The sequence below is a fragment of the Pleurodeles waltl genome, chromosome 3_1, assembly GCF_031143425.1.
Source record: "Pleurodeles waltl isolate 20211129_DDA chromosome 3_1, aPleWal1.hap1.20221129, whole genome shotgun sequence".
Taxonomy (NCBI): Eukaryota; Metazoa; Chordata; class Amphibia; order Caudata; family Salamandridae; genus Pleurodeles; species Pleurodeles waltl.
The window spans coordinates 285,647,021-285,660,781 of record NC_090440.1 but is presented as its reverse complement, the minus strand read 5'-3'; the positions used below and the strand labels follow the sequence as shown (position 1 = coordinate 285,660,781).

At 42.8% G+C, this 13,761-nt stretch overlaps 1 protein-coding gene across 4 annotated transcripts in view; it reads right to left on the bottom strand.

The window, feature by feature from the left end:
* Positions 1–13,761, bottom strand: part of ZNF280D (zinc finger protein 280D) — a 453,315-nt gene that overhangs the window by 384,722 nt on the left and 54,832 nt on the right. For all 4 annotated transcript variants that reach the window (XM_069222418.1, XM_069222414.1, XM_069222417.1 and 1 more), the window contains exon 2: positions 4,686–4,831. In XM_069222418.1, coding sequence (XP_069078519.1) covers positions 4,686–4,824 — 139 coding nt within the window. In that variant the 5' untranslated portion in view covers positions 4,825–4,831. The remainder of the gene's footprint in view (positions 1–4,685; positions 4,832–13,761) is intronic.

Genomic DNA, 13,761 nt, shown 5'->3' with positions numbered 1-13,761 from the left:
GTCTTCCGATGATCGGTGTCGATGTACCTAACTATCCCGATACCGAACGGAACAATACCGACGCTTTCTTCCGAGATTCTGACTAACTTTCCGAACCGAAACACGGAGCGAAAAGGAATACGTCCGAACCCGACAGCGGAAAAAAACAATCTAAGATGGAGTCGACGCCCATGCGCAATGGAGCCAAAGAGGGAGGAGTCCTTCGGTCCCGTGACCAAAAAGACTTCTTCGAAGAAAAACAACTTGTAATACTCCGAGCCCAACACCAGGCAGCGGACTGTGCCAAACATGTGTATCTGCAGCAACATATGCCATCGAACATTCCTGTTACTAGCATTTAGCTAATTCAAAAATAGGTTTATCTATTTTCAGAAGAAAGTACAGTAAGTACAGGGATCTAAAACCATATTAAGCAACTCACTTGTAATTCCAGTTCAATTATATGCACACACGTGATTAATAATCTATTTTCCCTTCTCAAATTATACAAACTGTGTATTTAGGTGCTGTAAGGAAATGCCTCCTTGGAATGGTTACCCCCTGACTTTTTGCCTTTGCTGATGCTATGTTTTGAATTGAAAGTGTGCTGAGGCCTGCTAGCCAGGCCCCAGCACCAGTGTTCTTTCCCTAACCTGTACTTTTGTTTACACAATTGGCACACCCTGGCATCCAGGTAAGTCCCTTGTAACTGGTACCCCTGGTACCAAGGGCCCTGATGCCAGGGAAGATCACCAAGGGCTGCAGCATATCTTATGCCACCCTGGGGACCCCTCACTCAGCACAGACACACTGCTTGCCAGCTTGTGTGTGCTGGTGAGGACAAAACAAATAAGTTGACATGGCACTCCCCTCAGGGTGCCATGCCAACCTCACACTGCCTATGCAGTATAGATAAGTCACCCCTCTAGCAGGCCTTACAGCCCTAAGGCAGGGTGCACTATACCATAGGTGAGGGCACCAGTGCATGAGCACTGTGCCCCTACAGTGTCCAAGCAAAACCTTAGACATTGTAAGTGCAGGGTAGCCATAAGATTATATGGTCTGGGAGTCTGTCAAACACGAACTCCACAGCACCATAATGGCTACACTGAAACCTGGGAAGTTTGGTATCAAACTTCTCAGCACAATAAATGCACACTGATGCCAGTGTACATTTTATTGTAACATACACCCCAGAGGGCACCTTAGAGGTGCCCCCTGAAACCTTAACCAACTACCTGTGTAGGCTGACTGGTTTTAGCAGCCTGCCACACTCGAGACATGTTGCTGGCCACATGGGGAGAGTGCCTTTGTCACTCTGTGGCTAGTAACAAAGCCTGCACTGGGTGGAGATGCTTATCACCTCCCCCTTGCAGGAGCTGTAACACCTGACGGTGAGCCTCAAAGGTTCACCCCCTTTGTTCCAGCACCACAGGGCATTCCAGCTAGTGGAGTTGCCCGCCCCCTCTGGCCACGGCCCCACTTTTGGCGGCAAGGCCGGAGGAGAGAATGAGAAAAACAAGGAGGAGTCACTGGCCAGTCAGGACAGCGCCTAAGGCAACCTGAGCTGAAGTGACTCTGACTTTTAGGAATCCTCCATCTTGCAGATGGAGGATCCCCCCAATAGGGATAGGAATGTGACCCCCCTCCCCTTGGGAGGAGGCACAAAGAGGGTGTACCCACCCTCAGGGCTAGTAGCCATTGGCTACTAACCCCCCAGACCTAAACACGCCCTTAAATTTTGTATTTAAGGGCTCCCCAGAACTTAGGAACTCAGATTCCTGCAACCTAAGAAGAAGAGGACTGCTGAGCTGAAAAACCCTGCAGAGAAGACGGAGACACCAACTGCTTTGGCCCCAGCCCTACCAGCCTGTCTCCCCCCCTTCTGAAGAAACTGCTCCAGCGACGCTTTCCCCAGGACCAGCGACCTCTGAATCCTCAGAGGACTGCCCTGCTCTAAAAGGACCAAGAAACTCCTGAGAACAGCGGCCCTGTTCACCAAAGACTGCAACTTTGTTTCCAAAGGAGCAACTTAAAGACAACTGCGTCTCCCGCCAGAAGCGTGAGACTTGCAACTCTGCACCCGACGCCCCCAGCTCGACTTGTGGAGAAACAACATTTCAGGGAGGACTCCCCGGCGACTACGAGATCGTGAGTAACCAGAGTTGCCCCCCCTGAGCCCCCACAGCGACGCCTGCAGAGGGAATCCCGAGGCTCCCCCTGACCGCGACTGCCTGACTCCCAGATCCCTACGCCTGGAAAAGACTCTGCACCCGCAGCCCCCAGGACCTGAAAGATCGGAACTCCAGTGCAGGAGTGACCCCTAGGAGGCCCTCTCCCTTGCCCAGGTGGTGGCTACTCCGAGGAGCCCCTCCCCTTGCCTGCATCGCTGAAGAGACCCCTTGGTCTCACATTGATTTCCATTGGAAACCCGACGCGTGTTTGCACACTGCACCCGGCCGCCCCCGTGCTGCTGAGGGTGTACTTTCTGTGCTAACTTGTGTCCCCCCCGGTGCCCTACAAAACCCCCCTGGTCTGCCCTCCGAAGACGCGGGTACTTACCTGCTGGCAGACTGGAACTGGGGCACCCCCTTCTCCATTGAAGCCTATGCGTTTTGGGCACCACTTTGAACTCTGCACCTGACCGGCCCTGAGCTGCTGGTGTGGTAACTTTGGGGTTGCTCTGAACCCCCAACGGTGGGCTACCTTGGACCCAAACTTGAACCCCGTAGGTGGTTTACTTACCTGCAAGAACTAACAATTACTTACCTCGCCTAGGAACTGTGAAAATTGCACTGTCTAGTTTTAAAATAGCTATATGTGATTTATTTGAAAAGTATATATGCTATTGTGATTATTCAAAGTTCGTAAAGTACTTACCTGCAATACCTTTCATGCAAAGTATTACATGTAGAGTTTGAACCAGTGGTTCTTAAAATAAACTAAGAAAATATATTTTTCTATACAAAAACCTATTGGCCTGGAATCGTCTCCGAGTGTGTGTTCCTCATTTATTGCCTGTGTGTATGTACAACAAATGCTTAACACTACTCCTTTGATAAGCCTACTGGTCGACCACACTACCACAAAATAGAGCATTAGTATTATCTCTTTTTGCCACTATCTTACCTCTAAGGGGAAACCTTGGACTCTGTGCATACTATTCCTTACTTTGAAATAGTGCATACAGAGCCAACTTCCTACAGGTGCAGATTTTAAAAAAATGCATATTTATTTATGCTGTTATTCACTGCAACTTGATACCTATATCTACTTGAACATAGTCATGTTTTTCTGTATGGGTTGCTTTTTTTAAATAATTAACAAGATTCATTGAAGTGGTAACTTTACTTCTTATTTATTATTTTTTAAAATTACGCAAGGTTTCACACAATGTAAGTGAAAGGCTGCCAGGTTTTTACTGCTAATGGTTTGTAATGAAAATGTTCAATAATGTTTAGATTCAATACATAAACTAAGAAGAGTGTGATGAGATAGTGGGAACGTCGTATGAGGGACTCCAAAGCTCTTTAAGACCCTTTGTTTTATCACCTTCCTTTACTAAAGGCTACAGGGAAGGCACATCCAGCTTTCACTTGGACGCCTTATCTGTCTGCCTGAGGGTGCATAAGAGAATAGAAGAGACAGATTGCTTGCTAAACATTAGTTCTATTGTTCAGTAGAGGTATGAGGTTTGGACCATCTCTGAAACTAAGTGTCCACTTCTTGTGCCACCTTTAGCAGTCAAGAAGGACAAGATGAAGATATTATTATAAAGTAGCACATCACAATGTTCCCATATTTGTATTATCTTCCTGATAAGTATCTTTGCACCTGTTTGTTTTTATAACAATTACTATTTGCATTATGTGCTCCAGGATAGGATATTCATTTAAAATGAATCTTAAATAAATATATATTCCTGGACTCCTAGTGTTCATGAATGTGCCTTTCAATGATGAAACAGAATTTGGGCTTGTTTCACTTAATATCCCTGTGAAATTTTGGGTTACCTAGAATGCATCCCACTAAGGGAACGCACTATGCTTTGCAGGGTGTTTGCGGTCTATCGGGGTTTCTGCCGCAGATTGGCAAATTGACCAAGTCCATGGCGCAAGAGTTGGCTGGAAAGGAAACTAGAAAACATATCAGAGTCCTTTGGGGGAACCATTGACCAATATTTGTAAGCACCCTATCCTTCTGGGAAGGAGTATGGAAATGTTGTCAGATACCAGCCATGCAATTCCCTTTTGTTGGAAAAGGCAGATTGCAAGTGGCAATTAAGTGTAATGGTTTTAAAAAAACCTAAAATAACAGTATTAAGAGCCTCTTAAACTTGTGATGCTGAAATATATAAGTATACTTCCGTTTTAAGACTTTTTATATGAAACTGCCCCTGGAATGAGACCTACAAGCCTCAGCTGAGTCCATGTGTATAAACGCCTATTACCAACACATCTAGAATATGCATTTCTGCACAGACTGATACAAACGTTTAAGCTTATGAATACTTAAGCCTAAAAGGTTTTAGACATCTACAAAAAATAAAGTATTGGTTTGTTTCAAAGATTAGTTTGGGTTTAAACATAAAACAGTGCACTGCACAATATCACACAATCAAGTAGCGCAAAATCCTGTTGATGAACTATTGTATGTCCAATACAATCAGAGCAAATCAATGCAAATAGCACTAAAAAGGAAATTACTTGTACTGGCTGTCTTGGCACTGACAATTTCACCAACAAATATTAGCTCATCATCGTCATCATCTATTACTATTCTCTTCAGTTTCCTCTGCCATGGTTGCAGCTCTTCTTCTTCACACTCCATGAACAGCTCTGCCATTTTGATCCTAAACAGACAAGATAACAATATTTAAACATCTCTGCTACACTTGTAAACAACAAAAACATAGGATTATTTTATAGTAAAATTAAAAAGAGAGTGTTACATGTATACACAGGGATGTGGAATTCCTATCGCCCGATGCCCGGGACATCTTGTTTGGGGTCAAGGGCAACAAGTTTTTATGTTTACTTTGTCCTTGGGACAAGTAGGCCCAACCCCCTGCAGCACAAACCCTTTGGCTGCCTGATTACAGAGAGTGGAACTCTCTGCAGTTGAGGTAATGTGTTTCCTAAAGATAATGCTGTTCGAACTTGTATTTATGGTTCATTATTTGAAAGCCTTCATTATTAGGGTGAGTGCTGTAAATAAATGTTTTAAGGTCACACTTCACTACTGACGTTGGTTCCAGTACCCAAAAAAAACGTGTATACACATGTTTGAAAAGTTTAGGCTATAAGGCTAAGTATAATGCTCCCAGAATGCTCTCTGATTATATGCAAATGAAGTGTCATTTAGTAAAATGTGTTGATGCATGCTAGTATTTCCCAAAAATATTTCTAATGGAAAATCAGTGTAACCATTTTCAACACGATAATGGGAAGCATGAAAATAAACAAACACTGACAAAGCCAACTGATCTGACATATTTTTATAAGTCTTTTAGTTTCATCAATGCGTGTCTTGTTTTGACATGGCTTTTGTAACACTTTATTGTTGTGGGAGCTACCAGGCCCTCAACATTGTAACAAACACGGGCAAACCCCCCCCAAAAAAGTTTTTGGAACTCTCTAAAAGCACACCAGCGGCATAACAAAGGCCCCGCAGCCTCCCTCCAGGGGGCCCCTTTAGCACAGCACCTGCCCTGAGTGAGTCTGTAGAGGGGGCTCCTCCATGTTCTTTACAAAGGGGCACCCTCCAGTTTAGTTACATCACTGATTGCCACTGTAGTTCCTGACACTGAACAAAACTACTTTGTGTGGCAATATGCTCCTTGTGGAAGAGCAGAATGCGATCACTCACAGTAAAGCCGGCCGAAAGAGAGAGAAATAGAAGTTTAATAAAAACAAAATGTCTTTGTTAACACCAGACCTAATTTGGGACCAAGACCCACATGTAGGTAGTTTTTTGCAGGTCGCAAACAGCGACTTTCGCTGTTTGCGACATGCAAAAAGCACACTGCGATGCACAAACCCAGTTTTGCGATTCGGTAACCTGAATTCAGCAAGGGGTAATTTGTGTAGACCCTACAAGGGTTTTCAACAGAAAATAACAGCTGAAATAAAAAAATATTGAAATTGAGGTAAAAAAAAAAAAACTGCAATTTTTCTCCACGTTTTACTCTAACTTTTTCCTGTGCGGTCAGATTTTTTAAAGCCATATACCATTACGCCTGCTGGACTCTTCTGGTTGCGGGGATATATAGGGCTTGTAGGTTCATCAAGAACCCTAGGTACCCAGAGCCAATAAATGAGCTGCACCTTGCAATTAGTTTTCATTCTATTCCAGGTATACGGCAACTCATTTGCTGAAATATAAAGAGCGAAAAATAGGTATCAAGAAAACCTTTGTATTTCCAAAATGGGCACAATATAAGATGTTGAGAAGCAGTGGTTATATGGAGATCTCTGAATTCCGGGGTGCCCATACTACCATGTGAATTACAGGGCATTTCTCAAATAGACTTCTTTTTTACACACTGTATTACACTTGGAAGGAAAAAAATGTAGAGAAAGACAAAAGACAATAACACTTGTTTTGCTATTCTGTGTTCCACCAAGTCTCCTGATAGAAATGGTACCTCACTTGCGTGGGTAGGCCGAATTGTTTGGGACTGGCTCACAACAGGAAACTTAACATGGACACATCACATTTTTACATAAAAATCTGACGAGTTTATGCCCTAGCTGAAGATTTTTGGCCTCTAGCTCAGCCGGCACCTCTACCAAACCTGTGCATTTTTGAAAACTAGACGTCTAGGGGAATCCAGGATGGGGTGACTTGTGGGGCTCCCACCAGATTCTGTTACCCAGAATCCTTTGCAAACCTCAAAATTTGACCAAAAAAACACTTTTTCCTCACATTTTGGTGACCGAAAGTTCTGGAATCTGAGAGAAGCCACAAATTTCCTTCCACCTCTTGTTCCCCCAAGTCTCCCGATCAAAATGGTACCTCACTTGTGTGGGTAGGACTAGCGCCTGCGACAGGAAATGCCCCAAAACACAACGCGGACGCATCACATTTTCCGAAAGAAAACAGAGCTGTCTTTTGGAAAGTGCCTAGCTGTGGATTTTGGCCTCTAGCTCAGCTACCACCTAGGGAAACCTAGCAGACCTATACATTTATGGAAAGTAGACACCTGAGGGAATCTAGAATGGATTGACTTGTGGGGCTCTCACCAGGTTCTGTTACCCAAAATCCTTTGCAAACCTCAAAATTTGGGCACAAAAAACACTTTTTCCTCACATTTTGGTGACCTGAGGGAATCTAGAATGGATTGATGTGTGATTTTCAGCAAAGTTGGAGGTTTGTGGGGCATTATGAGTAAGAAAATGGTGCGGGATGCATGTGAAGCACACCACCCTGGACTCACCCAGATGTTTAGTTTTCAGATGTGTCTAGGTCTGGTGGAGTTTTCTACAGGGCAGTGCCCCAAAGTCCAAAAAGTGCAGCCCTCACCATTCCAAGTGGGACGATTCACCCTCTTTCCCCCCCCGGGGTGTGGATAGGGGGTAATAGCCCTATCTTCCCACTGGTGGGCAAAACAACTTTGGCCCCATTTATTTGGGGTGGGGGTATGGCCATACACCCACCTTCGTATTTTGAAGGGAAAAAAAAAAATCTTCCCTGGTCTCCGGTGGGCTTTCTGCACCAACCCTCCCCCCGCCCCCCACCCCACCCCTTTGGGGGCAGATAAGCCTTCTAAAACTAAACCAAAAAAACAAAGTTGAAGAGGTTGCCATTACTGGTTGCCTGCTATGAGAGTGAACTTCCCTTATTGGGGTAGGTTTATTGAAAATGTTCCAGTGAGAAGAAATTCTATTTGATACTCAAAAGAAAAACAAAGTACAACAAAGACAATTATCGGGAATGTGTAGTGAAAGGTAGTTTATTTTACAAAGTATTAGTAAATGAGTAAATTAATATTAGGTGAAAGAAACTGAGCAGTGTGTACACAAAATGCTATAAAGCAGTGGTTCCCAACCTTTTGACTTCTGTGGACCCCCACTTTATCCTTACTGAAACCCAGGGAACCCCACTGTACCATTATTGGAATCCGGGGACCCCCTACTGAGTCATTACTGAAAGCTGGGGACCTAATCTGTTAATATTATTTAATTTTCTAAGCAGTGGCGGACCCCCTGAGGAGGCTTCGCAGACCCCCGGGGGTCCCCGGACCACAGGTTGGGAACCACCGCTATAAAGAATATAAATACTAGGTTTGTGATTTTTATAATCAAATTATACAAGTATTTCAATATCTAACAAAAGGATTTGGCTTTACTTGGGTAAGGGGTTTCATGGATGTTTCTAGTTTCTTTCAGTATATTAAACTGATCCTTGATGTATGTTGGAGCTAGTATGGAGAATGCACTTATGAGTAATTTAATGAGAACCGCCATTAGGAGAGCTCCTAATCGGTCCTTTTTTAAACAATGGTCACGAGCCCAGAAGGACTATACCTCCCGGGCACACAGGTGGGAGGAGGCCGCCAATGACACTCTGCTGTGCCTTAAAGTGCATAAATCAAGACTCGTGCTTCTGCTGCGCGGAATGCGTCTCGACGCCAAGAGCGGGCCCGTGTGCGGTCGCCCGAGGCCGGGCCAGCTCCCTTGGTGTTTGGTTATAATATCGGTCGCCCATTATTAACGGTGTGTGGATATAGTGAACAGGCTGGTAAATAAGTAGAGATGAGTAAGTAACTGGAAAGTTAATTTGTGCTATTACTGCTAACCTACCCTTTCTGCATAGAGGACTAAGGATAGGTACCCTGGCTGCTTATTACAGTTACTAGGTTGATTTATGGAACTGGGTGCTAATATCTAGTATAAATTATGGGCAAACGTAATGTTGGAAGTCAGGAGGCAGTCACTGAACCATGTTGCTCCACTAGGGACTCCTTAGTACGGGCGGTGGGGTTTATCACCAAAGAAACAGACCTGGTTGAAAGGCGCCTATCTCTAGGGGCAGCTGGACTGAATAAAGCAATAGGGGGGCTCTTTAGCCCAGTGCCTATAGTAACCAATACTCATCACGGTCTAGAGATGGATGTAACGAGGAATAATGAAGAACATCCAGGACCTATGGACTCAGCCACCGTTACCCCCATACCAGTCGCACATTCACCTGCCGCAAAAAGAAGACACTGTGGAGAAAGGGGGTTGATGGTGACTTGGGCCCTCATTTAGCATCCAGCCATGATCCTATATCATGGAGCAATTTTATATCTGCTTTTAACAACTTGCTTAAGCCAATTAAAGATAAAGTTATGCACTGGTCGACCATAAATAATTTATTTTCACTTGATAATGCTCACCAAATTCTTTTAACTAGAAGAGTAGGTTAGGTTGGGCCAATTGTGAAAAACTCTGGGGGTGACTGTATAATCATTAGCTTCTGGAACCGTAGACGTGTGAAGGATATTTTATTTAGGACTGCCTTATGTCCATCATGTATTATCACTCCACTATTGCTACAACTGTGTGCATCCACCCAACACTTTACCAGTGCCTTTAAGTAATAGATACCAGGTCCTGGGCTCACTATCAGATAATTATTGACAAATGGATAGGGGCCATGTGACTGGGAGACAATGTTTACTGGTTGTAGTAGTGCTTCCCCAATGATTCAGGGACCAGATGGGGTTGTTAGTGTGATGTGTATTAATAATCCTGATGGGGAAACATCAGGAAGAACTTATGTACTATTACCCCACCTGAGGCTGTACCTGGGGGATATGAATCTCATTATATTGCCACATGGAATGTGCAAGGTTTACGTAATAAGATCGATGCAGAGGAGTGGTGTACTATTGTCAATTGCCTTGATATAATCTGCATCCAAGAAACATGGTGTGTTTCCCCCATTCACATACAAGGATTTACCTCACATTTTCTGCATGCCACTGCTTCCCAATCAGGGAGGGCCAAGGGTGGGCTCCACGTGCTTATCTCAAACAAACTGTGTAGCAGTTATAAAAAAAAGAAACTCCTGGGAGACTCTCAATTTTCAATTATTGTGGTTAAAATATATAAATATGCTTGATGTGGAACTAATAAACTGCTATAATGTCCGATTCTACTCTTTACAGTAATCCACGCTTTGGCTCAGGGTTTAATTTTTTTTTTACACCCTATTCACTCAACTTTTGTTGTAGTATGGGTTGAAGACTTTAATATCCAACCCTGCTCTTTGCCAGCATCCCGGACCTGTGGGTTTATCGGTCATGAGAGAGAAAGCTACGACCATTTTTGCCACAGCAACTATAGTGAAGCCCTTAATTCGACCTTATAAAAATATGTTTTGATGTTACTGAGATGTAAACATGGAGATAATGGGGAGGAGATGCCATCCTTTAGAGGTACTAACCCCTCATCCGTTATCAATTACATTGTAGTGTCTTTGTTCGCAAATAATTTATGTGATACTCCCCATATTGTTCAATCATCTTTGAGTGACCATGGTCCGAATACCCTTCCAACCACATTCTGGGGCCCAAAGTGCATGTTTCATACCATCAAGAACCAGGTTAAAGCATACAGGATTAATGGCTTGGGACTGAAATGGAAAGATATTGACCCAGAGGGTCTACTACAGAATATTGTGGGGGGTGTCGGTATAAACTTAACTACTGTTTGCAAGACGAAATTGAACCTCTACGGTTGCTTAGCTGCTTTAATCATGCTATTTCTTATATTAAGGTTCTTCTGACACTTGTTCACTCCTGAGATTCTTTGACCCTTGACCAAGACCCTACTCTGATCAATAAATTGTAGATTTTTTGGAGGATTCTTGAGCCAATTTTATCCTTCTTTTTCTCTCTCCTGCTCTTTCCTTGTGTGTAGGTTTAAACTCATCCCTAAATTGTTCAACCAAGGCACGGATTATCAGTGAAGAATTCCGGCAAAGTGCCCCCTCTTGTGTTAGGCCCGTCAGACATTGCAACGCCAGTCTGACGAGGAGCAAGCCCTATGATGAAGCATGACATCCACTGGAAGTGTGAGGGTATTTGCTTCTAGAGATAGAAGTGCCTAGTGGATTCCTTGCTTTTTGTGGAACTATGTACTCTTATGTATTAGGACGCCAACCAAAAGCCAGCAGCAGATATAGTTGGACAACAGTAGCCGGGGGATGGGTACTCTAATCATTTAAATATTACTATGGATGAGTTTCTTCTGGCTATTTTAGCTAGTCCTGGGAGCAGGGCCCCAGGCCCGGATGGGGTACCGGTGGATGTTTCTAAATCTAACAGCAATCTTTGGGCACTCATCTTGACTAGGATGCATAACAGAGTAATAACCAGGGGTATCCTGAAGTCGTGGATTTTCTGCAGTACTGTACCCATACCTAAGAAAGGAGATAAATCATATCCCAAAAATTACCACCCCATATAATTGCTGGACTCATCTATTAAAGTCCTAAGTAGGGTTCTACTGGCAAGACTCAATGATTGGGCATTGGTCAATAACATCCTTATCCAGTTTGGTTTTAGGAAAGGTCTAGGTACCATAAAGCAATCTATTAATCTTGGCCTGCTGATAGGGAAATATACGAAGGCTAAAACAGGGGCACTGTATCTCTATTTTGCTGATCTCAGTAGTGCCTTTGATCTAGTAGAGCATGCCCTTTTGTGGTCTACCTTATTAGGATTGGGTGCCCCAAGGTATATTATTTAATTCCAGGTCCTTGACATGTAAAGTCTGCTTTGGGCCAATGGGAAAATGCGCCACACCTTTTAAGATTGACAGAGACATTCGCCAAGGTTGCATCCTCGCCCCGTTATTATTCTCACTATTCATTAATGGGGTGGATAACTTCCTGTAGGCTATTTAGGTGGACCAATCTTAGGTGCCAAGGCACCCTATAACTGTGTTACTATACGAAGACGATGCAGTCTTGATCTCTAGGACCACAGTGGGACTTCAGAAATTAATGAGTTGCTTTGAGCAATTTATGACATCTAAGGGTATGGCAATCAAATTCAAAACCTTTACTATGGTCTGTGGACAAACAGCAAAGAAATGTAGGAGCTTTGATATACAGAATACGCAAATTACTACTGTTTGTTCATTCAGCTAACTGAGTGTTCTGTTTACGAGTAATGGATCATGGGAACAGCATATCCACTCGGATAGGAATAAATTACGAAGGAACTCATATGCTATTTGTAGATTTGCTTGCAAATTGGGGAATTGTCCTATAACACCTATGGTGGATATTTATAGGTGTGAATTCTATGTATGGTAGTTTACGGAGCTGGAGCATGGGGCCATTCTAAAAGTACTTCCCTGCAAATAGAGAAAAATCATTTTTTTAAACTGCCATTATGTTTATCTATCTCCACATCCAACTGGATTGTACATCAGGAGGTGGGGCTGCAGTACCTGGAGGACGTGTTGCAGCTGAGCCCATCGCTCCTATGGCACAGTATCTGGTCCAAAGACAAAACTATTTTAACCAAACAACTTATCGTAGATTGTTTAAAATTGGATAGTGCTTTATGTATCCCCTGGCATTAAGGATACTTTCCTGCAACATAGGCTGGATGGCAGGAAAACCATCAAAATGACAAAATCTACCATTGGTATATACATGTCCTTTTTTCTGGGGGTAAGCAGAGAAGGATATCTATCAAGCGTCACTAACACAGAGCATCAGTTTGTCCTGACAAGACTCAGATTGTCAGATTGGGAATGGTGCATCATCTAGTGGCGTTCCCCAGGATGAGGACATGTCCCCATGAGTTGGACTGCTGCCCCTGTGATGGGGGTTAGTAAACAGAGGACCCTGCACTTTATGTTATTTTGTAAACTTTATGCACACCTTAGGATTTATTTACCTTAAACCCCTTTTTCGTTAACTATAATTTAAGAACACACTTGGTTGCACTGGAATTTCTATTAAACTTAAACAATTATCATGTGCCCTATAAGGTGGCATTATGTATTTTAAATGCCATTTATGCTAGGAAAAGCTTTCGTTTTTAGCATTTGCATAACTTTGCTATGGATAATTGTATGTGGTCTTTGGTCTTTAATTGTTATGATAATTGGCAGGGACTGTGTTGAATGTTTTATCTGTTTATTTTTTGTACTTTTATGGCTATTCTGTACCTGACAAATAAAGTTTTTGAACCGAGTAATTTAATGATAAAAAATGTTCTACTGTGTTTTAAAAACTTACATGTGTAAGTCTATACTGAAATGAGTATGCATAAAAGCAATGTTGAATTAATGCAGAGTTAGTGAAATCATCTGTCATCTCTCAATACTTGTCTATCAGTTAGATATGGATATGACAAGCATAATACTTGAAAGAATGAAGATTTGGTGAGAACACCCTGTGTCGTCTTTTTTGCTGTAGAAAGTGAAGGAGTCAGATACAGTGTATATAGGCTGCAGAGAAGGTTTCTGTTTCTATGGAAGACAACAAAAGTGTGGTTAAGTTTTTGTCTTAAAACTGCAATTGCTATGTTAAGGAATATATATATATAGAGAGAGAGAGAGAGTGTCAGTCTCAGCTACACTGTTAAGCACATACAAAATAATACAAATATAAAGGGAGACTTGTAGTCAGCTAGACACAAACAACCACTTGTATATTGATGAGCATATAGAGATTTTAGGTATATAGGCTGTAGTAACAGATGTATTTAAGATGCAATATAGTGAATGTAATATGTAGTTTTCTACACTGATCTTATTTATATAAATTGTA